Source organism: Simochromis diagramma, unplaced genomic scaffold (genome assembly GCF_900408965.1).
Source record: "Simochromis diagramma unplaced genomic scaffold, fSimDia1.1 OVJJ01000685.1, whole genome shotgun sequence".
NCBI lineage: Eukaryota > Metazoa > Chordata > Actinopteri > Cichliformes > Cichlidae > Simochromis > Simochromis diagramma.
In genome coordinates, this window is record NW_024387477.1 from 13,631,683 (window position 1) to 13,655,817 (window position 24,135).

Consider the following 24,135-nt stretch of genomic DNA (forward strand, 5'->3'; position numbering starts at 1 on the left):
TTGTGTCGGATTAGTAACAACATCCTGTGGCTAATGCAAACATCCGTTTCAGCGCATTTTCCTATATAATCTAATCTAATCTAATCTAATATAACATAATATAACATAATATAACATACTGTGTTATATATCGACACATCAAGAGATATATCTACTTTTGTAATTTTTGCAAATTTTTAAATTTAATTTTTGTAACAAGTCTTGTTCGTTTGATTAAGTGACCTAATATCTAAAATAAATAATATTAATTATAATTTTAAAAAATACGTCTTAGCTTTATTAAAGTTGTAAATTGCTCTAAACTATCAATTGAATTTTTAGATTAAAAAATGTTTTTACATCATTGTGGCAGACGTCAGGCAGGTTATCTGCTTACTAACTCTCTGGATTGTATGGATATGGAGAAAGGAAAAAATATCATCCAAAAAATCTAAATACGGGATTAAAATCTAAAAAAAAAAAAAATCGATTTACTAACTCGAAATTTGAAGATATTTTCTCAATTTAGATTGATTTTCTCACACGTTTGAGTTAGTAAGCTGATCATTTAAGACACCTAACTCACAATTTTGACATAATGACTTATTCAGTTGAGACGTATAGTTTTAATATGTTGGTGGCAAGAAATCTTTATTATTTAATTCATGGATTTATTTATTTCAGTGGCATAAGTAGGGTTTTAGTATAGGGTATTGGGGGAAAAAAGACAGCAGAACTTTACCATCTATGGTGTTAACGGGGTGAAGGGTCAGGAAGCAGCAATAACGAGGATTCACCACTATGTGGAGCTACAAATCAGTGTGAAGGTCTCTTATTAAAAAGGATTTTAATCTCAGTCAGACTTTTACATGAACAGATGCATAAATTCCAGTGGCTGTGAAGACAAACTGCATGATATTTTAACATATGTACAGACAGGTTTTGTTGTCTGATATCACAGCAGAAACCGCAAGTGTAAAAAATATCACGATTGATGGTTTAATTCCTGCTTCAGCTTTGAGGACTTGGGACTGATCTTAATGTTCAGCATTAACCTGATCAGTAACATCTGCGCTTTTCGTACTGTGATGGCAAGTGAAAACAGTCTTGGTAAGTTTGTCATTAAGTTTATTTATAATGCAACTGAACAGCAAAGATAAAATGTTTATGCTACTGGCTGCACTCCAGAAAGAGAAAACTAGAAAATCCTTCACTGATGTTTGGTAATTTTGAGATATTTTGATAAGCCTCTAAGTCACTATTCTGTGGTGTTGATATACATTGTGATCTACACACTATTTATACTGCCAGTGTGCCAAATTTCTATTCGTAGCCTGGTATTCTAAAACATTCTGCTCAATGTCATCAAAGACTCTGGGAAGTACTCGTGCTGAGGGTGTCACAGCACCCCCTGGCCAACTGTACAGGACCTGTATGTCAATTAAATACTGAAAATGAATAATTAATACTAGAAATAATAGATTTTTATGTCATTTCCTTCATTATTTTTTAAAATTGTAGTAAATTAGCTCTTAGGTTACTCAGGTTCAGTTGTGTCTGAAGCTGTGAGGTCACCAGACATGCAACCAGGAACCCAGCAGCACAATATAAAGGCTATGCAAAACTGCTTTGTAGATGTCCTCATCAATCCTTGAAAAATAACAAAATCTAGCAGATTATCAGAATCAACAACATACTCCTACAGCCTTAATGGTGACAGTGAAAGCATGTTGGCTGTTTTTATTATCCTTTCTTTATCTAGGACAAAGTCTGATAGCAGTTAAAATATCTTTTTCAAAAAAAAGACCTGGCCAAGAGAGCAGCATCAATTACAAAAAATGCAAGTGAAGAAAAAACTCCAACCGATATTCAGCAGACAGACAAGTGAACACAGGCGATTCATTATTCCAGGAAACAGGAACAGTGCATTTGTTTCCAAATTTTTTGTATCTAATCTCTTTAGATACTGGCCTGGTGCATTCATAAAGACAACCATAATCCAATAAAAGTAAGAATGTTACAGGGTTGAATGTTTCATTACTTGGTTAGAGAAATAAGATTTATTTCCTAGAAAAAAAAACTGAAAGCAAGTTTCAGCTTGGACACAAGCCTTTCAATGGGATACATAAACTCAGGTAAGGAACTAACTAGCCTATGCAGAGCACAGAGGGCACAACTGTGATGGAGGACACAACAAAGAACACAGGCACAACCCTCTATTCTGAGGGTTTAAATACACAAGAGAGGCCAGCTGTGGGGATGAGAGGCAGTTTGAACACACCTGGGAAGAAACATGACACAATATAACTCATATCAAACTAATGAGGCAAGGAAAACTGAACATGGTGCACATGAGACGAGAGACTAGCAGAATAAAACAGGACGCCTTAACTCTGAGACAGAGACATGGACAAAGACACACAAACTGGACATTGGTAAAGAGACATGACTGACTACACACAAGGGACCGTGGGGAGGACACACAAAGAAGAAACAGGCGAAAGGGAACAATACTAAACAAAGAACTGAGAACTAGAAACATTTGTTACAAGCACTGTTTCTATTGTATAGCACTTTTCAGCATTGAAAAAACGTGCTTTGCAGAACAGGATGTAAAGGTTCACAATGAAAAATATACTGAGAGTAGAAATATAGAGTATAAAACTGTACACACAAATAGAACAAAGTGTAAAGTCTGTCAAAAATAAAATGTTATGGTTAAAGAAAGGCTTTAAACTTAAGTAGGTCAGCCTGGAACCAGTACTGAGGAGAAACCTTGGGTTGTTCTTGTTTTTGTAATCAGTGATGAACAGTAAGATGGTCCCAGCTTCATGGAGGGCTTTTTATAGAGCAACAAACTCTTTTTACCATACTAAATGAAGACCTTCTAAATTAGTGAGACATTATTTTCTCTCCAGCTTACAGTTTATCAGCTTTAAGGTGTGCATTTGAGAGTTATACCAAGTAGGCAAGCACTTGTTATTTGACTTTGAAAAAGAAAGCGTCAAATAACAAATTTGACGCTTTCTTTTTCAGGGGAAACACAGTATCCAGTTTCATATGCAATAAGGATGTAACACTATTAATATGATAACCTACCTCTGTGGAAGTAGAGGTTGTGTTGCTGTTCTGCACTGTATTGACACATAGTATTTTGGAAAGTAACAGTGAAGGAATTTTAGCCTGCAATTTCCCTGACTGGGCACATCCAATTCTGAGCACTTGTTTCTGATAAAAGATCTTCAGTTCTTTTCAAAAGTTACAGAAAGCGTATCATTTCCCCACGCATATCTCAGCCGAAAGCTTTTTTAATAAAGTCAAGGTCTTTGCAAAGTAATTAAGATTTTTTTTTTGTCCTTAACTAGGACAAAGATTAAAAATGTTGTGAAACATAAAAGGTACTTTGCCCGCTTTAGCACATTAAAGGATAAGAACAAAATGAGGCCTCATTCATTTCTCTCCAGCGTCTCACAATGGGGGCTACAAGAGGTGGAAGGGGTCTTTAATAAATACACATCTGAGCTTAAAAAAATCTGTGCAAACTGCAAGGTCACGGATGGCCAGTTAGAAAGCTTGCTAAAAAAAAAGAAAATTGTAGTGCACGAAGGGGAAAAAAAGAGTAAAAAGAGGGGGGGGGGGGGAGGCCATGAAGGCAGAGAATGATGAGGGGGTGTAGATGAGGAGGAGGAGAGAGTCAGAGAAAAAGCTTTGACTGAGAACAGTTGAGAGCACACGTGAGAGCAGCAAGAGTGGAAACAAAGTACTTCAGACTTGAGACGCCCACCAGCATTGAGCAGGTACTGTAGACCCATTTCAGTATTTTCTTTTTTTCACTTTATAGCTCCATGTTTTACTTTTAGAGGTTTAGTCATAAATATTAACTGCATTACAAATATTCTCTGAGTTTTATAATTAATTTTATAAACTGACCAGACTGAAAATCAGTCAGCTTTTTGTCTGTTTTGGGTTCCCACAGAAGTCCCCTGGCTTTCTTCCAAGTACAAATGTGTTTGCAGGACTGGACATTGCAGATGTTTGAGTATACTCAAGAGCATTTATGAGCTGTAAACTTAGGCAAACTGCATCCCAGTGCCTCGAATCCAGCCAAAGAACTTTATTTTGTGTGTCACCACACTTTTGTCTTTCTCTCTTTTGATACAGTGAAATGCCAAAACAGAGAGCAAATGTTAAAGTCTCACTGTCATCCTTGGTACCGCTGCAGAGCCTCTTTGCTTTTTTCATTAATCAGAAATTACAACCAAATTCAGTAACAAGTTCTGAAAGATATTAGACAGGAATATTTTAAATATATCAATCAGTATGTTTATAGTTGTAAAGTGACCAGTGACCATATTTATTCTTTTCATTTCTTTTCACAGAGATGACCTCATTTTGCAGGAACCTGGTGGCACTTGTCTTTCTTGTCTTGCCTCCCATGCATTCCCATTTCTTCACCAATGCTGCGTCTGCTTCCCCACCCATCACCCGTCCACGGATCATACACATGACTGACATGGGCTCAGAAGGCCAGGATGATTATGACTTTAATAAGGAGGAATATGACACAACCACAGCTCCTCTAGGATGGTGTCCTTCCCAAAGATGGACCTAGAACCTCTGCTCTGTGAGTACGACCCCTGCTCGGAGAACCAGGTTCCCTGTGCTGCACTTTCAGACAAATTGGGTGCCTCTGCCCTGGGATGAGTGGAGCTAATGTGCCTCCTCATCCACCACGTATCCAAGCGCTGGTTCCAGTCAGTGCGGGGAGTGACAGAGGGAAAATACAGGTGCAGTGGTGTGCTCCATCTTCAGTGGACTAAAGTGTGTGTGGTGGCAGTGAACAACGCAGGAAGCAGAGATCCTTCAGAGTTTTCATGTAAGCGGTATGAATGTCGTCAATCTCCTGTCCTCACAGTGATGGCCTGGATTATAGGAGGTTTATTCGCTCTCCCTTTACTGGTTGTTATAGGGACTCTGATCTGTGGGACATATCAGAAGTTTCGAAAAGGAAAGAGAGACTCTACTGATGAACTTGCTAAAGTACAGTTTGAACACTGCAGTTCTGTAGTGGTGTAATCAGTGACTGTAGAATTTAAATGTTATTTCAATTCCCTCAAAGAATGTGTAAATACGATTATAACAATGTACATGTAAAATGTAACGAGAACAAATAGTTTATAATGCTCTTTTGCAGTCACCATGATTTTATTTGCCGGCAAATTAACCTCTGTAGATTGTTTATTTTTTAATATATCAGAAACAGAATGTAAAGTAAATATTATTTTTAGGAGACTGATTGATTGTTTTTGTAATAAAATGGTTTAAATAGGAACTATGTTTGTGTCAACTTGATCTTTTTTGCGACCATTAAAAGGTTTGTGCTCACTGCATATGACCCTTTATGCATATCACACTCGTAATTTTACTCGCACAAAACACTTAAACGTAAAATATTTAAACCACATACTTTACTCTGTGAAAAAATATTCAACATATGCATTTATTTAAATACCTTTTACTTCCTTTTACTTTGAAGAGTGACAAATTGATTTGTTTGGCTAAGCGATGAAGCCTCGCCGACTAAGCCCCGCCCTTCAACGGTATGCGAGCCAATGAGACAGCACCAAACAAATGCATCAGGAAGAAGATCCAGTATTGTTATACCGTTTGTGATTGTCGATGACTTTCATATTTCTAATTTTATCCAACAACCAGTATGGCGAACACAGGTGAGTCTTTTTAAGCCCACTCTTACAGATACGGTTAACGTATGTGAACTATAGAAGGCTACTGTCTGAATTTGTTGAATGAACTGAAACATGTCAAACGTAATGAGTAAAAGACGACTATTTTTAATTGTGACAACCCAAAACTACAGCAGCTTAAGAAGTATTACCGTGTTTTCATAAAAAAAAAAAATTATTTATATGTTTTCATACACTTTGGTGAACTGTTTCCATAGACTGTATTTCTCTTTCTAATATTTACAGAAAGGAAAAATTGTAGCATGACTCAGCAAACAGTAAAGAGATTAAAGTGGAGGCACCAGTCTCCTTGAGGACTGTACTCGGTTACTCGAGCAACAAACAACAAACTGATAATTATCTGCATACCATAACCTGTTGCATCAGTCCAGTGTACCTTTAGTCATATCTTACAGTCTAACACTCTTCACACGATCTGATAAAAGCAAGTACGCCTGCCTTTATGGAAAATCTGCCTGTAAGGAATGTACTATGAAAGTGGAGTTTGATGTCAAGTTCTGCTTTTAGGGAGTCTTTAAAGGGGGGGGTTCTGCTTGAACTAGAAGCCAAATTGAGAAACTAATTACAATATGTGGCAGCTTAGTCTGGCGTGTTCTTCTGACACGATTTTGATATCTGAACTCAACACTGTTTATGTTCCAAACACCAAAAAAGTCCAAGAAAAGGTGGGTGGCAACGGGAGGTTTGTTTTAGAACACACTTCTGACTTCATTGTTTAAAATTAAATGGCATTTATTTCGTGGAAAATTATTAACAAAAATCAACCAAATAAATTCTTAAAACTTAAAATTAAATTAAAGTTAACTTAAATTGCTTTAACAACTTCAAAAGTGGTCAAAAAAAACCTTTTTTAAACCCTCCCGTCGTCCCATCTGACATTTGACTAACAAAAAACATCTTTACCACACCCCTCCAGGGTGCTCTTAATCCCTTGATTAATGGGAGGGTCCATAAGCTAATAAACCAATCACTTTCCAAAAATAAAATTAATTACGAATTTACATAACAAAAACTAGGTCTGCATATTCTTACAACTTTAAAGAAAAAGAAAAATTCAACCTGCTGTTACATTACCATTCGAATGTAGCAGCAGAAATTAAGACCAGGCGATGTTTCTGCAATCTTCTATTTTCCAAATTCGCTGCCATGTGATTGGCTGATTAAGTATTTCAGAGGATAAACAGCTGAGCAGGTGTACCTAACAAAATAGCATGGGCATGTACAAGTAATTATGATGTACAGGTTGTTGTAGCACTAACAACAGAGCCAAGATAGTGTTTGGATCACTACATGACGCTCTACATATGTCATGTTAACATTGATATCTGTGCGGTTAGCATTGGTACATCCTTCCTTGTCAGTGTGTCTGCATGGACCTTTTTGGGCAGTTAGAGCAGGTGTCATATTTCATCTGACCCTTCACATGAACAGCAATTTGTTTTCTTTGACGAGGATCATCAATAATGCATTCTTGTGTCAGGATGATTTGTCACATGAAACCTGTATTTGAGGAGTAATTGGTGTATAGTTTTATTTAGTCTGATGAAAGGTTATCATACTGTTTCTTGTGTTTCCTCCTATGTTTTCAGGTACCAAGGAAATCTCCTATGAGGAATTGAAGGCTCTTGTGGGAAAGAGCCCGAATCTCATTCTGATTGATGTCCGCAGTGAAGAGGAGGTAGCAAAAGGACATATTCCAGGATCCATTAATATTCCACGTCTGTCAAGTTTGTTTTATTTAGCATTTTGCGCATATATATATATATATATATATATATATATATATATATATATATATACACACACATTCTGGCAGTTATGTACTTGTTGTTCATGTTTTCTATCTTTGTCTCTTTTTTCATTCCTCCAGTTAATACAGTAGAGGGCGCTCTTAAAATGAATCCAGACGAATTCAAGGTTAGGTACGGAGTAACAAAGCCACTGCTGGATGCACCAGAGCTGGTTTTTCACTGCCAGATTGGCAAGCGAGGGGCAATGGCTACCACCAAGGCTCATCAGCTAGGATACGTGAAGTAAATAAGTCACTACCTATACAACAAAATACACATATATACATACATACATACATGCATACACAAGGCCCAACAAAAACTCCAAGTGTCCTTTAATTATACAAAGTCAAGTTCTTTTTTTTATGAAGACATTTTTTTCATATTATTGAAAAAGTGCTGCTTTTTACTGCATTTACTTGACGTAATGAAGACAGTTTTCATCTTTTATGTCTCTGTTCTCTGTTTCAGTGCACGTAATTATGCTGGTGCATACAGCGAGTGGTCGAAGAAAGAAGGAAAATGATGCTAAAGGAGAGTTTCCATATTTATTTATGAAAACAGGAAGAATAAAATAAATATTGGTATTTTTCAGACTGTACACTGAATTTTATATTAATGAATAAATACATATAAATAAATAAACTTTTGTGTCATGCTGTAAGACCATGAAAATATTGGAAGTTCATAAAACATGTGACAACATCCTTGATATTCCTGAGGTGTTTTAACAATCACTAGTTTGCTCAAGGTTTATAAAGGAGCTCTAGCTTTTTTCTAGTGAAGCAGTGTGACATCTTTTTAAATGTTCTACACGTGTGAATTTAGAGTGCATAGCTCAAAAAGACCTAACAAGTCTCTGATTCTTAGCTTTGTACCACACAACTTCTTGTAGTGTATGAAATTAATGTGCATGGACATTAAAAAGTGTCAAAATGATGCCTTCTCTTCCCCCTCTTACTGCTTTCACACTGGTAATAATGAAGTCTCATATTTGTTCCAGCAGCAGCGTTAGAGCTATAACACTTCCCACATCACGACCTTAACTTTCTTTGTGATTGGGGGACCTAACTAGGAATTTTTTACTCCCTTATTAAAATAAAAAAGAAAGAAGGAAACATAAGTTATATATGTAAGCTGTAAACTGTCGGTTGAATTTTGTAAAATTTGTTGTTTATATCAAAAAAAACAAAAGTATTTAAAAAATGTAGTTTGTATAGTGTTTCTACCTTAAAATGTTTTTTTACCTGAAAAATGTCCATTTAAATTTCAAGTTGTTTTATAGTTTTGGGTTATTTTCTCAGAATTTTTACCTTGGTACATTTAAATTTTGAGATAATAACCAATAATTTATAAGTTACAGATGATAATAAATGTTTATTTTATCTCATTTTATTTTATCATTTCTTTTTTTTTTTAGTGGCAGAAAAATATTTATTTTTCCAAACATAAGTGATTGGAAAAGAAATGGTGGGAAAAAGAAGAAAGATTTAATAATGAGCATTTACCACTAAGAGGAGCTACAACTCAGTGTAAAGGTCTCAAAGTGGAAACCATCGGTACAAATGTTTATGCTGTTAGCTACTATCCAGACAGTGTAAATGAGAGGTTCCCACATTGCCTTTTGGTAGTTTTGAGATGTTTTGATAATAATCTCTCAGCCACTACTACATGATTCACAGTCTGGTATTTTCAAGAATTCTGCTCCTCATCAGGCATGTGAGGGTGTCCCAGCACCTCCTGGCAAATATTAAAGGATATGTATGTCAATCAGCCACTGAAAAATATATAATAAATACCACCAATCATAAGTCTGTGTCATTTCCAGTGTTATGTTTTTTTTTCTATTTAATTACATTCCATTCTATATTCTTTCATTTTTAATAGTGAATAAAGTGTCTCGCAGTGTGATCAACAGACTTGCAAACAGGAGCCAGGCTGCAGAGGAAAAAAAGTGCTTTTCACATTTCTTATAGCATCATCTGGCAGATTATCAGAATCAACAAGCTGCTCTATTGGTAGTAATGATGACAGCGAAAGCATGTTTGCTATTTTTACTATCCTTGATTTATTATCATTTATTTATTTATTATACAGGTAAAAGTTTCATCGCGATTAAAAGTTCCAATCCAGGTATTCAGCACAGACTAATGAACACAAACCACATATGTAATGCAGATCATTACAAGAGCAGCTTTAAAAATATAGTCACACTGACCAAGAGACCTATTCTCTTGCTCCAATAAGATGAACTTAAAGTCTCCCCTGTCGTAATCACTACAGCTCCTTCTGTAGATTATTCCAAGAAACAGGGACCCAGGTCTTTCCAAGTACATTTTAATTTGCACATTCTGTTCTATAGTGATACCTAAATACTTGGATTTGCATCCATTTAACACTAGCTAAAGTTAAATAAGACTTAATAACATCATAGGAAGACTGCAGAAATTCAAGCATTTGTACTACTGATGGAGATGAACAATAGATAATTGTTCCATGCGCATTAAAATCGAGTGCATCGTTCGATAAATTATCACAAAGGTTATTTGTATGCCATGATATGCCACAAATATCCTGGACATAATAATGTTTAGGTTCCCCTGATAAAGAGTAAGGTGCAGTTTTTTCTTTGCCTGCTTTAATGGTATTTTTTAAATGTACATTTTACATCTATACGGTTCTTATTAAACTTTATTGCTATGGATTCTCTGTTATCATCACATTTTATGTTGAGATTTCACATTATGTGACACATTTGTTGACATGTTCAAAGAAAATATGCAGTTTATTAGTTTGCAACATTAAAAGGCCAAAAAGGTTCTCTTTCCCTTTTCTGAGAACAATTAAGACTTTAATAATCAAAAAAAAAAAGAGGAAACGTGTTTGGAGAAACTCTTCTTCGGGTATGGTCCAAAAATATCAAAAGTTTGTGAAGTGACTCGTTTCATTACTTCCTTTATTAAATCCCTTAGCACATTACACACTGGGAGCATCTTTTATGAAATGAGAGGAGACACAGTAGTCCCATATATCACTGAAATAAATCTTTCAATTATTCATGAACCACAAAAGTTTACATTTTCAACAACAGGCTGTAGCTGAACTCTGATCATCAAACTTGCTGATGGATGAATTTTTTCCACAAACACATATTTATATTAGTGCTGTAAATCTAGATTATGAGTTCTATTAATTCATCAAGGTGAGTTCAAGGTTCTTTATAATTATTTTTTTTATTGTTTAGGTCTATTGCCTTTAGGATAATGATTGGTTAGGTTTTACTTTGATTGAGCTGGGAGTGATGGATGGGGGTAATTTCACTTCACTTCTTTTACTTTAGTTATCATGGATATCTTAAACAAAGAGGAGGAAATGAGGTAGACTAGATCACATCGTCAGTTCATTTCAGCAATACTGAGTATTCTACCAAGAGCAGCACAAATTAGCAGTTCACCCAGTGAGTGTGCAAGAGGGAGGGAGTGATATAGGTCTACTAACCAAAATAATACACAACAAGGTAAGTCAGATCAATGAGAAGAGTCTGAACGACATCAAACAATATTTCAGATAGGAAGGATATCTCTTCTGATAGAAATTACTGGGCACTGTGAGAGGGGTCATGAGGAATGAGACTGGAGAACAGGATTTATCCAGAAGAGAGCTGTGTTAGTGCAAATTATCATCATTAATATTACAAAGAATAGTAATTATTTATCATCAGATTGGATCTTAGTGAAAGTACTGATGCTGTTTTTTTTGTTTTGCATTCAGACATTAATCATACATGTTCACATAGTACAAAACAAAAGCCGCATTTGACAGTTAAATAAAGAAACATCACTCATTGTGTGCGCACTGCTGAGAAAAAGGGAGCCCGGTTCAGTTAGTTTCTAGTTTGTTTCATGAAAGTACCAGTATTATTGGGAAACAGACATAATTGGGCTTGACTCAACTTTCAGCCATCCATCCAACGTTCCAGTCACCTACTGATTCTGATAACATCTCCGCCTCTCATTTCAAATTAAAAAACACTGCTAGAAGGACAGAACCACAACAGGCTTTCACCTGGGCTATCTATCTTAAATCCAGTAGCCTTTTAATGCTAAAAGAAGGCTTTGTGCTGCAACAAACTCTAAATCTGGCCCTCTTTGTTTCTTCTTCTTTAAAATTCCGACCTTTGAAGTTAAAACCGTTGTCTTTTACATGACCTGCATATAACAAGAAGTTAACAACATACTGTTGTGAATTAAGATGCTCGTTTTGCATTTCATTGTAGTTTTGACACTGCAGGCATCTTGGATTACATTGTTAAGGAGACTAGTTTGGATTCTCATTGCATCACTCTTCTCTTTATCTGAGTCTTCATGACATATTGACCTTGTTGACATTTTTATCAAGGCCAAGGAAAGGCGGGTAGGATGAAGAAAACGCGAAGGACTTTTAGACTGCAACCTCAGTTTTATGTAGGAAACAGGTGTGGCTGACAGGTCTTATCGGAAACATGCCTGTTGGAACTTAGCTAATGGCTTTTAAAAGGGGCTCTGTGCTAAAATACTTTCCCTTCCCTCCAGCACGCTCTCATCTGCTGGGGAGAAGAGTGGCTGGTTTGGGTTTTGTTTGCTTTTGGTAAACTTCCTTTCCTTCAGATACATTCATCATATACCTGCTTTCTACTGATAGCAATTCCACATGTCTACGAGCTTAATTTAATAAAAAATACATGCTTGTTTATTTAAGCCCCCCTGTCTGTCTGGTGTCTGTATTTTGTCTGAGATTTGATCCGGTTCATGACACATAAATAATTAATAAAATACGCATAGGTATTGTAAGTTCATTGGGGAATCAAATTAATAACAATACTAATTTTTTTATTTGTATAGCACCATTCAAAATTGAAAAAAGTTATTTACAGAGGTTCATATAAGCCTACATGAAAGTAAAAAAAAAAAAAATAGAGCGTAAAATTTTACACACATTCAAGTTTTTTAAGAGAGAGGAAAAAAAAGGGAAAGGGAAAAAGAAAATAGAAATAAAGCCCTCTGTGTGATTTAAAAGGCCAATAAAACAAAACAAATCCAATTCAAATTTATAATTCACTCTATTGTGGGCAGATTTAGGAATGTGGGACCTCATCATCACATAGTACTGCTACATTACACTTCTGTTTCCAATTATCCTCTGGAGGATCACTGGGACTTCACGCTGACTGGGACTGCATTCTGGTTCCACGGCTATTTTAAGCTGAAAGTAGCGGTTCACACAACATCACAGTCTGGTAATAACCCTACCACGAGATTCCTTTTGAGTGAAGTGGGAGGTCAAAGGTGATTGGGATTTAGCCAATAGCAGTGCTTCCTGTTTAAACAGAAATAGCTTAAATCCTCAGAGACGTATGGACTATGAGAGGGACTGGAGAATGAATTTGATTAAGTCACGCCAAATCAATCAGAAACTGAATACGTGAATGGGAAACTATGTTATTTTGATTCAATAAACATATGTTAGAGGAGATTCCCTATTTAATGAATAATTGTTGTTTTACTCAAGAAAATAATAAATAAAATAATTCCATATCAGTAGGGATTTTTTTTAACCACTACTACACCACAAGTTTAAACCATGGAGTTGTCTATGTGGTCATGGCTGTGTGTCACATACAGCAACATGATCAAACATGTAGGAGGGAAAGAAAGGGGAATGTGCACAGGCAGGCGACTCATTATCTCAAGTAATGTGACTCAATCTTTATGGCTTCCTTTATTCCTCAGGGACCTCTGAACCACAGTTTCTATGAAAAATTAAAAAACAAAAAAAAACAGTCTGGCCTAAAACTGACCGCGGAAAGTAATTTAAAAAGAAAAAGCTTGGCCTCCTTAGTGATGATCTCCACCTTTAACAAAACTGCTGACCTTATCAGTACATAAGGGCATGTTATAAAAACCAGTGAAGACAAAACAGTGACTATATCAGCTATCAGCTCAGTCTGTGCATAGTTTTCCTTCAGCCACCTGCGTTTGCTTGGGTTTACCTGAGAGAAAAAGCTGAATAAGGAAGTCAAGCCATTCATCCAGGAATTACTCACCTCCCAACGATCACAAGATTTACTGAACATAGTCAGTCACTGACTCTATGCTGTATACTTTTTTGCCTGTAAGTAGTTGTTCCAGAGTTGACAGTGAACATGAAAAAAACAGGCAATAAATTTAATCTTTTAAAAAAAAAATTGGCTGATCGGCTGTAACCTGTTAAAAATAGCAGATACTTGCTTCCATTTCTGTTCTGTCGATTCCGCTTTCCATATTTGACGAAGAGAGGAGCTCCTTCTTTATCTGACGTAATCCTACCCTCACAAGTGTGACCTCACACACACAAATAGCATACAAGCTGATGGAAGGGTCTCTGTGCTGGAGTCTGTCTAGATGTATCGTTGGCTGAGTCGTCGCTTGCAGACCTTTGAAAAAATCTTTATTGTAAGCCACTGTTTCTGTATGTTTCTTTTAATCTGACACTGTGTTCATGCAGAGTGAAATTCTTTGGCTCTCTTTATTGTTAATGTCATAAAACACGATCTTGCTTATTTTAAAATAAAAAAAAACAATGGAGCAAAATGCCCACGCTGAGCTGGATGAAGCAAGAAAAAACTTACTGCTGTGCTGAAAATGTGAGAATATTTCTGTAATGAGAGAAGAATCGTTATCACAGATCCTGGACTGTCCTCAAGGATTGACTGGATGTTGAAATGAATGACTTCAACTTGATGAACCACAGAAACCTGTACCAGACAGTTTCAGGGAAACTGTTGATACTTAGCAATTTCTGACGTGGCAAACGGGGGTCAGACAGGGGAAGAAATGGTGGTTTCACGTAGCCAAAACAACGTGAAGACAGAATATACATATGGGAGACGACTTAAGGAGACCTTTCTAAATATGCTCTTTCCTACTGAATTTACAGTAGCTCTTCCTGAATTTTCTACTCAGTTATGACACATAAATGATACATGTTATATTCATGCTCGGTTGACTGACTAAACACAGGAGTGCAAGGAGAAAAGCTACGCTGCCTTGTTCAGAGACATAATCTGCATTTATTGCTAATGAGCAATAAATCAAGTCATTTTAAAACCAGGTCTTAGCACTTGGCTTTGAAGAACCGCTGAAATAGTTCTTCAGTGTCTTAAATAACCCCAGGATCAGCAGTCATGTAACCACTGAAAAGCTTTGCTAACTTTTTCTCCAAATAAGATATTAAGAACCGGAAGTTCTCCCAGTATCAAGATTGTCCCTTAAAATGTCTTTGGATAAACATTAAAATACAGCTGTGACAGCAGGGAACTTTTCACAGGTCTTCATTCAAAAATTAAAGTACTCGGAAATGGAAAGTTTTCCATTTTGACATGACTAACATGATTACAGTTAATCCCGAGGACGTGAATGCGTTCATCAAATGTTTGCTTCATCCAGTAAGCACTGAGATACTACTTAAGGGTAATACCACGAATATCAAGTGACCAAAGATGTGGAATAGATGACATTTCAGAAATAATCGATACCTGACGACTCCTGGGAACCTTCATTAGGTCTAAACTGAGAAGTCATATCTGTTTCACTTGACCTGTTTGAAAGTCTGAACTTTTCAATTCAGCTTTTTAATCCTTCATCGCAGCCTTTGAACAAGGCTGTGCTGGGGAGAAAAGAACATTTGGATTCAATATTTCTTCTGCATGATAATAAAACCAAGACGCGCAAGACTGTTTCATTTCCCACAGCAGGCACAACCACTCGTGAAGCGCCTCTGCTCTTCTCTGAAAATGTGTTACAGAATTTCCTAACTGATGACTCAGCTAGACTCCTTTTTAACAAGCACATAGAGAGTCAAGGTCTTAAATGTGATAGTGAAGAATTTTTAAAGGTAATTAGGAGAAAGACTGTAGATGTTATGAAAGATGAAAGGCTACACCTCACTTTCAACCCTTTAGAGCTATGCGGGTCTAAATCTAAGTTTTTGTGCACAGCATACCTTTTCCCAGTGTGGATTCATATTATGTTATTTTGTGTATTCTTAAAGCTCCAACTTCAGCTTCTTCTTTTTGAGAGTTAAAGTTATAAGCAACCTGGCCCAGTAACTATGTTGTTCCACTTTGAATGACTGCATGTTTGGGTTCTTTTCTATTGTATTTTTATCTGGACAGATTTATAGCTTTCTTCAATCGTTTTGCCCTCATATGTAAACTCATACTCACTAAAACCTTAACAGATTTGCCTTCAAATCTTCTCATATTTAAACGAAATAATCATTCTAAGAAAATTCAAAGGCAGTTATGACTTTTTAAACACACTGTATACTTTTTGTTTTACACACAAAGAAACCAATCATCATCCTCCCAAACAAAGAACTGTAATGTTGTATAAAACACTCAGCGTGACTCTACTGACTAAAAACGGCCAAAGATCTTAGGAATTGTTTCTGAAATGAAGGATCCAGAGATGTCAGTGATATGAGTTGAGTGAATCTTTAACGATAAAAGGAGGCTCCTGCGCTGGTACTTTTCCTCTATTCTGTGCCACAGTGGCATTTGGAACGAGAAAGAAAAAATGTGTACTCTGCCAGCTTTATCCCATAAAAGGGTAAAAACAAAACAAACCTCCATCGTTCCTCTCCAATGTCTCACAATGAGGGGTTACAAGAGATGCAGGACAACTTTAATAAATACACCCAAGCATTCCTCACCCCCCTCCTGACTCTGAGAAGCACAAATAAACACGTAGTTAGGTGACCTTATGTGCTGTCCCCTTCCATAATAACACCTGCATATAACATGGAAAAACAGACAGCTACACCTACAGATTGTGAAAAACACTCCGAGCAACAAGCACAAGCCTGTCTCCCGCTGTTACTTAGCAAATTAATATGCTGAGCAGCACACAGACACATGGCGACTCTCCCCCTCTCCCTCCTAACGCACATTCAAACACAAATTCCAGACACGGATTAACAAAATAAAAGAGCACTGCTGGTCAGTTGGAAGAAAAACAAATGGGAAGAAGTGAAAAAAGAGTAAAAAGAGGAGGTGGGGGGAGGCCCAGAAGGGAGAGAATGATGAGGGGGTGTAGATGAGGAGGAGGAGAGAGTCTGAGAGAAACGGCTTAAGACTGAGAACAGTCGGGAGCACACGGTGAGAGCAGCCAGAGTGGAAACAAAGAACTTCAGACTTGAGACTTGACACATCCATCAGCATTAAGCAGGTACTGTAGACCCATTTCAGTATTTTCTTTGCTCCGTGTTTTATTTTTAGAGGTTTAGTCATAAGTATTATCGTTTAACAGCATGAAAAATGTTTTCTGACTGTTATGAATAATTTTGTAAACTGACCAGAATGAAAGCCAGCCGGCTTTTTCTACATTTTGGGTTCCCACAAAACTCCCCTGGCTTTCTGCCAGGTAACAATGGTAGTGCTGATGGGGTAGTTGTACTTGTCTTCCCGCACTCAGTATTTATTTATCTATCCGTGTTTACAGGACAGGACACTGCAGATGTTTGAGTGTACACAAGAGCATTTATGAGCTGTAAACCAAGGCAAACAGCATCCTGGTGCCTCGAATCCAGCCAAAGAATTTTATTTTATGTATTACCAGACTTAAAAAAACTCTTTTATCTTTCTCTTCTTTTATATATTACCCTCCATAATGTTTGGGACAAGGATGCATTTTTCTCTGCTTGCCAGTGCCACTCTTTCCATCCATCCATTTATCCATCCATCCATCCAGCCAGCCAGCCAGCCATTCTCTTCCACTTATCTTATCAAAGTCGGACATTGGTCCATTAGCGTAGGGATACGTTAGTTATACTTGCTTCTACAGAGTCTGTAGTTGCCATTGTTCAACAACAGGAAAAAGCTAAAGGTATTATGAGAAGAATAAAACAGTTAAAGACATCAGCTCTGTAATCACAAAGGGACGATTAACCCAACGAAGACCACTGCTGAGGACAAAAGAACCCTCACTATGGTAAAGAAACAGATCAGAAACAGTCTTTGGGGGCAGGTATGTGTTTGTGTTTGTCAGCGACTTCGAAGTCTTCATGAACAGAATACAGAAGCAAGATGCAAACCACTAGATGGCCACAAAAACAGGATGGCCAGACTACAGTTTACATTTAAAAAGTACTTAAACGAGCCTGCAGAATTCTGAAAAATAAGGCGTCATGGACAGACGAGAACAAGATTAAGCTGTATCAGAGTAAGAGCGAGATCAAAGTGTGGAGGCAAAGAAGAACTGCCCAAGATCCAAAGCTTGTTTTTTTAAAAATGGTGGTGAGGAAGTTATGGCTACCACAGGTGCTAGCAAGCTTATCTCCTCTGACGATATGACTGCTGAGGGCAGTTGCACAATGAATTCTGACGTGCATAGAAACCTATCTGTTATCCTGTTATCTAGACCGCAAGTCATCCTGCAACGGGATAGTAATACCAAGCATACTGCTAAGGTAACTTAAGTGTCTCAAAGCTAAAAAATAATATTAATAATTATTTTTTTATGTTCCCTCCATTACTTTTCTCCACACCTGATGGCTCTCTGAAAAGAGAGGGACTGATTATATCTGAACAACAAAGTATTACACCGAAGAGCAGTGGAGAACTGAAAGAAAAATGTGTCTTTGTATCAAACAGCGTGGAGTTGTTTTAACAGTTAAGATGTTAACAGTTACTGTTCATCTTAACAGTATGTGTTAAGGTGCCAAAATGGAGAACAAATCTTAAAGTTTCACTATTTCACCACTGCAGAACTATTGATTAGAAATTTCAACCAAATTCAGTAACTAGCAGTGTTGGGTTAAGTTACTTTGAAAAAGTAATTCATTATAGTTACTAGTTACTTCTTCAAAAAAGTAACTGAGTTAGTAACTGAGTTTCAAGATTCTAAAAGTAATCAATTACTAGGAAAAGTAACTATTGCATTACTTTAAAAGTTTAACCCTCTGGGGTCCAGGGTATAATTAGCCTTTTTTTTTTCACCTTTAAAAACGATTTACTTTGCCTTGTTTGGTATCATTCTTTTCAGCACAACCTCATGTGTCTGAATTTGCAGGATTTTTTTTATTTTGATAAACTGTTTTAACACAATTGATCTAAAGTCAGACAAAAAAAACATACAATCGGAGTAGAAAAAGTTGTATTTTTTACTGTAACAACCACAAACATGTTTATTGAATCATATTTCATAACTTTAAATGCAAATATAAATTGTCAATTTTAAAATCCTATGCACAACGTTTGCAAACACCAGTTATTTGCATTTACCTTTTACCTTGTTTTTTTTTTTTTTAATAACCATTTCAAACTATTTACATAACAATCAGGTGTTCTGCACTAAATAAGATGCCACACAAATTATTTGTGCCACTCAAAATGCAATGCCGTTACTTGTAACACCATTATTCCCATCACTGGTAACTAGTTCCTTTTTTTTTGCTACAGTGACTGTTGCTTCAGTGCGTTTCTTGTGTAATTTACTTCATCATAACTAAAGGAAATTACATAGGAATACTTTTAATATACAGAAGTAGGTTAATGAACAAGCTGTGGTTAGGTTGCATCAATCAGTCTATTTATGGTTGTAAAGTGACCAGTGACCATATTTATTCTTGTCATTTCTTTTCACAGAGATGACCTCACTTTGCAGGAACCTGGTGGCACTTCTCTTTTTTGTCTTGCCTCCCATGCATTCCCATTTCTTCACCAATGCTGCGTCTGCTTCCCCACCCATCACCCATCCACAGATCATACGCGTGCCTGACATGGGCTCAGACGGCCAGGATGATTATGACCATATTGAATACGACACCACCACAGCTCCTACTAGGGTGGTGAACGTCCCAAAGATACACCAGAAAAACCAGCTCTGCGAGTACGACCCCTGCTCGGAGAACCAGGTTCCCTGTGTTACACTTTCAGAGCAAACTGGGTGCCTCTGCCCTGGGATGAGTGGAGCTAATGTGCGTCCTCACTCACCACGTATCCAAGCGCTGGTTCCAGTCAGTGAGGGGAGTGACAGAGGGAAAATACAGGTGCAGTGGTGTGCTCCATCTTCAGTGGTATCTGAGTACAGAATAGTCATCGAGGGAAGGGACAGTGAAGTCCCAAAGTTTGGGGATGCGTCACGGCGGGGTTTGGTCAGATCTTTGGAAATGGGAACTAAAGTGTGTGTGTTGGCAGTGAACAACGCAGGAAGCAGCGATCCTTCAGAGTTTTCATGTAAGCGGTATGAATTGCATGAATCTTCTGACCACACACTGATGGCCTGGATTATAGGAGGAGGAGTCGCTCTCCTTTTACTGATTGTAATAGCAGCTCTGATCTGTGGGAAGTATAAGAAGTTTCGAAAGGGAAAGAGAGACTCTACTGATGGACTTACTAAAGTACACGTGGAACACTGTGATCTGGACAAATGCAGTTCTGTAGTGGTGTAATCAGTGACTGTAGAATTTAAACATTATTTAAACTCCTTCTTCAAGGAATGTGTAAATATGAGTGAATATGACTGTAAAGTTGAGGAATAATGTTAACAAATCATTTATTATGCTACTTTGCAGCCACCACAGTTTTATTTGCTGGCGAATTAACCTCTGTAGATCTGTGATATTTTTTTAATCTATCAAAGACAGAATGTAAAGTAAATGTTATTTTTTTAGATAGACACTGCTGAGTGCTTTTTAAAAAATAAAATCATTTAAATGAGAACTCTATATGTTAACCTCTTTTTTTTAGTTTCCACTTAAAGGTTGGGTTCACTTCATTCTAATAATGCGATTGTGTCTGCACTATAAGAGCTGAGACTGGTTTACTTTTGATCCTTTAGGCATGTCACACTCATAATTTTACTTGCACAAAACATTTGTAAAAAATATTTAAGCCACTAACTATACACTGTAAAACAGGCTTTTGCACAGTCACTAAACACCTCCTCTAGCTTTTACTTGGAAAACAAATGAGTAAGACTTTGATTTGATTGGCTAAGCAGTGAAGTCTCGAGGGCTAAGATCCACCTTTTACCAGTAGGTGAGCCAATGAGGTGCCACCAAACAAATGCATGCAGAAGGTGCATTATTATTCCATTATATATAATTGCTAATGCCATTCATATTTTCAACTTCACCCAACAAAGAGGATGGCGAACACAGGTGAGTCTTTAAGCCCACTCTGCAACTTTGTTAACCAGGTTAACAAGCTATAAAATATTTATTGCTGTCTGAATTGAAGCACGTCTAATTTAATGGGTAAGCAATTTGTAAAATAACAATTCGAAACTACAGTAGCTTAAGAAGAAGTAATAGAGTGCTTTCATAAAAATCTGAATTATATATTTTTGTAAACTTAAACTTGTTTTGGGATCCTTCTGTTGAACTGTTTCATTTTCCCACATTTATTTCTCCTACTACTAAATATTTACATGAAGAAACCTCACTTTGTAGGATAAGAATGACTCAGCAAACAATAAATAGCTCAAACTGGAAGCTTTTAAGTCTCCCTAAGGACTTGATTGTTTTTTCTTACTCGGTTATTCGAGTAAGAAAAAACAATCAGGTTTAATAACCGCTGATAATTATCTGCATATTTTCACAGGCAGTCAGGACAGTGTCCCTTTTCTCCTATTTTACAGGCTCATATTCATCACACTATATGATAAGAACAAGTCAACATGCGAGTGAAATTATCTTGTAAGGAATATAGCATGAAAGGGGAGCTAAATGTCAGGTTCTTTTTCAGGCCATCTTCTACTTAAACTAAAAGCCAAATTGAGAAACGAATTATTTTAATAGCTGAACTCAACACTCTGTTTACCTTACTGTGTTTAAATAACTAGGACGATTTACATCAGCCACTTTAATAAGTACACCTTGATAGTAAGACCCCCTTTTAGCTTCAGAACTTTCTCAGTTCTTCTTGGTATCGATTCCAGTAGCTGCTATAAATAAGCTTTAGAGAATTTGGACCATGCTGAAATGACTCTTCTATTGTTTAATTTTTGGTGAGCCTTGTATGCCGTGTGACAGGTTAATTAAATTTTTGAGATGATGAACAGCTGAGCAGGTGTACCTAACAAAGTGGCTGGGTCATGTACATGTATTTGAATATTATTGCTAGATTGTTGCGGCACTAACAATGAAGCAAAGATACTCTCTGGATCACTACATTACACATGCCAAATGACATGTAGCCACTGATATCAGTGCGGTTTGCATTAGTACATCCTTCCTTATCAGCGTGTTTGCATGTACCTTTGTACAAGTAAAGCAGGTGTCATATTTCATCTAACCTTTCATGTGAACAGTAATTAGTTTCCTTCCTCATCAATAATGCATTCTTGTGTCAGGATGATTTGTCACTTAAAACCTGTATCTAAAAAAGAAAGTGGTGTAGTTTTACTTAATTTGATGAAACGTTTTTTCTGCCGTGTTCAAGGTACCAAGGATATTTCATATGAGGAACTGAAGGCTCTTGTGGGAAAGAGCCCAAATCTCATTCTGATTGATGTCCGCAGTGAAGAGGAGGTAGCAAAAGGACATATTCCAGGATGCACCAATATCCCACGTGAGATTGTTTTTCAAGTTCTGTACGTTTTCTCTAAGTTTTCATTTGCATATTCATGTTTTATACCTTCGTCTCTTCTTTGATTCCTTCAGTTGATACAGTGGAGACTGCTTTTGCAATGAATCCAGAGGAATTCAAGGCCAAGTATGGCATAAAGAAGCCACAGCTGGATGCACCAGAGCTGGTGTTTTCCTGCCAGACGGGCAGGCGATCAGGACTGGCCATCGGCAAAGTCCAACAGCTGGGATATGTGACGTAAATAAGTTATTGCTTATAATACACAATACACACACATACATGGACAAGGCCCATTAAAAAAACTCCAAGTATTCTTCATTAACACAAAGGCAATAAGTCCTTAAGACTGTAGAGAGCCATCTTTGGTTTTTGTTGTTGTTGTTGTTGTTGTTGTTGTTAAAAATGTGCAGCTTTCTACTGCATGTTTATGATGTAATAATAACAGCTTTTATATTCTGACATCTTTCATCTCTGTTCTCTATTTCAGCGCATGCAATTATACTGGTGGATACAGCGAGTGGTCTAAGAAAGAAGGAAAGTGATTCACGCTAAAGGAGAGTTTCATATGTCTTCATCCAATCAGCAACTGTGAAATTTAGATGTTTTAATCTTCTGGTGATTTTTTTTCACACTGTGCAATATTGAATTTTATATTTATGAATAATTACAAAGAAATTAAATTATTACATTTACTTGGAAAGAATTGTGTTGTGTTTGATATTCTTTAAGGATGAAAAATATTGCAAGATCTCAAAAGATATGATAAATACATGCTTAATGATGTCTTTGCAAACAGAGGTGCACGCAATGAGCCTGATAAACACCACAAAATTACAGCTGTACAGTACAAAATACCAGTGGTAGAGTGACTTTTATTGCATCATTAATAATTATTTATCATCATAAAATTAAGAGCTTTTGCTAACATTATCAGAGAAAAGCGCCTTGAAAGATTTTTGCCGCCTTGCTGATTTTTTAGTTTTATGCCTCTTTGTCATACTTAAATGTTTCAGATCTGCAAGAACATTTTAACATCAGGCAAAGATAACACTAAAACTAGAACTAAATACACAATACAGCTTTTAAAAGATTTCAATTATTATGGGAAAAAATATCCAAACCAAGAAGGCCCCGTGTGAAGAAGTCATTGACAGCTCCTTGTTAAATCATGAAATTAACTGTGGTTAGCCACAGCCACAGATGATAAACAAGGTCACCCACATCGATTAGTCAGTCTAAGGCTTTAAGACTCTAGTGAACCACGCTCGTGAACCCAGCCTACCAAAATGACTTGAAGAGTGCATCGATGACTCATGGAGGAGGTCACAAAAGAACCCAGAACAATATCTAAAGAACTGCAAAACATTGGGGAAAATAATCTGTTGACTGATAAGACAAAAGTTTAACTTTTTGAAGGGTTTGAGTCCCATTACATCTGACCTAAAACTAACAAACGCAGGATTGCATAAAAAAGAACATAAAACAAACCCTCCAATTTGACTGGGGTAAAATAATTCTGCAAAGAAGAGTAGCCAAAAACTCCTCCCCGGTGATGTGAAAGACTCATTTCCAGTTACTTAATTTTTCTTGCTGCCAAGGACAGAACAACCGCTGAACAGATTTATACTGCACTTATCTTTTTCCGCACAGAGCCAGATGGATTTGGATAGCTTTTATCATATATGAAATAATCATTTAAACAGTGTGGTGTATTACTCAGGTTATCTTTTTTTATTACTAGTATTTGATTGATGATCTGAAACAGTTAAGTGTAGCAAATGTAGGGGGAAAAACGGAGAAATTACAAAGGAGGCGAGTACTTGTCACTGTATATGAACAGTTTTTTATGAAAAAAAAAAATTACTTTCTTATGATCTAATATGCCTAAATATATAGACATTTTTACGATCAAATGTAAATGTTCAAAAACATACTTTTTAAACTACTGCCTATTATATGCTTAGATATAAATTAATTAAACTAAATTAAATTC

At 36.7% G+C, this 24,135-nt stretch overlaps 3 protein-coding genes across 5 annotated transcripts; all 3 read left to right on the forward strand.

The window, feature by feature from the left end:
- Positions 1-5,578: 5,578 nt before the first annotated feature.
- Positions 5,579-8,473, forward strand: si:dkey-34l15.1 (thiosulfate:glutathione sulfurtransferase). Its single transcript, XM_040016378.1, has 4 exons — positions 5,579-5,708; positions 7,334-7,462; positions 7,615-7,777; positions 8,006-8,473. The coding sequence occupies exons 1-4, from the start codon at positions 5,696-5,698 to the stop codon at positions 8,058-8,060; spliced, it is 360 nt and encodes a 119-aa protein (XP_039872312.1). The 5' UTR covers positions 5,579-5,695; the 3' UTR covers positions 8,061-8,473.
- An 8,176-nt stretch (positions 8,474-16,649) lies between these two features.
- On the forward strand, positions 16,650-21,219 carry LOC120724267 (LRRN4 C-terminal-like protein). 2 transcript variants are annotated; one of them, XM_040016374.1, is made up of 3 exons: positions 16,684-16,779; positions 17,971-18,019; positions 19,197-21,219. In XM_040016374.1, exon 3 carries the CDS (start codon positions 19,199-19,201, stop codon positions 20,000-20,002), a length of 804 nt encoding a protein of 267 aa, XP_039872308.1. In that variant the 5' UTR covers positions 16,684-16,779; positions 17,971-18,019; positions 19,197-19,198; the 3' UTR covers positions 20,003-21,219. The 2 variants fall into 2 exon arrangements, with proteins under 2 accessions (XP_039872307.1, XP_039872308.1); XM_040016373.1 differs by lacking the exon at positions 17,971-18,019 and having other exon boundaries at positions 16,650-16,779.
- LOC120724268 (thiosulfate:glutathione sulfurtransferase-like) lies at positions 20,675-23,948 on the forward strand. 2 transcript variants are annotated; one of them, XM_040016376.1, is made up of 4 exons: positions 20,675-20,713; positions 21,996-22,124; positions 22,217-22,379; positions 22,630-23,948. In XM_040016376.1, exons 1-4 carry the CDS (start codon positions 20,701-20,703, stop codon positions 22,682-22,684), a joined length of 360 nt encoding a protein of 119 aa, XP_039872310.1. In that variant the 5' UTR covers positions 20,675-20,700; the 3' UTR covers positions 22,685-23,948. The 2 variants fall into 2 exon arrangements, with proteins under 2 accessions (XP_039872310.1, XP_039872309.1); XM_040016375.1 differs by lacking the exon at positions 20,675-20,713 and having other exon boundaries at positions 21,327-22,124.
- The last annotated feature ends 187 nt before the right edge of the window (positions 23,949-24,135 follow it).

Excerpts from the sequence above, each read along its gene's own strand:
- si:dkey-34l15.1 (XM_040016378.1), top strand. Across the intron at positions 7,463-7,614 it reads AGGATCCATTAATATTCCAC|TTAATACAGTAGAGGGCGCT; the intron begins GTCTGTCAAGTT and ends TCATTCCTCCAG. Across the intron at positions 7,778-8,005 it reads CATCAGCTAGGATACGTGAA|TGCACGTAATTATGCTGGTG; the intron begins GTAAATAAGTCA and ends TCTCTGTTTCAG.
- LOC120724267 (XM_040016373.1), top strand. The coding sequence starts at position 19,199 with ATGACCTCACTTTGCAGGAACCTGGTGGCACTTCTCTTTTTTGTCTTG.
- LOC120724268 (XM_040016375.1), top strand. The coding sequence starts at position 21,890 with ATGCATTCTTGTGTCAGGATGATTTGTCACTTAAAACCTGTATCTAAA. Across the intron at positions 22,125-22,216 it reads AGGATGCACCAATATCCCAC|TTGATACAGTGGAGACTGCT; the intron begins GTGAGATTGTTT and ends TGATTCCTTCAG. Across the intron at positions 22,380-22,629 it reads CAACAGCTGGGATATGTGAC|CGCATGCAATTATACTGGTG; the intron begins GTAAATAAGTTA and ends TCTCTATTTCAG.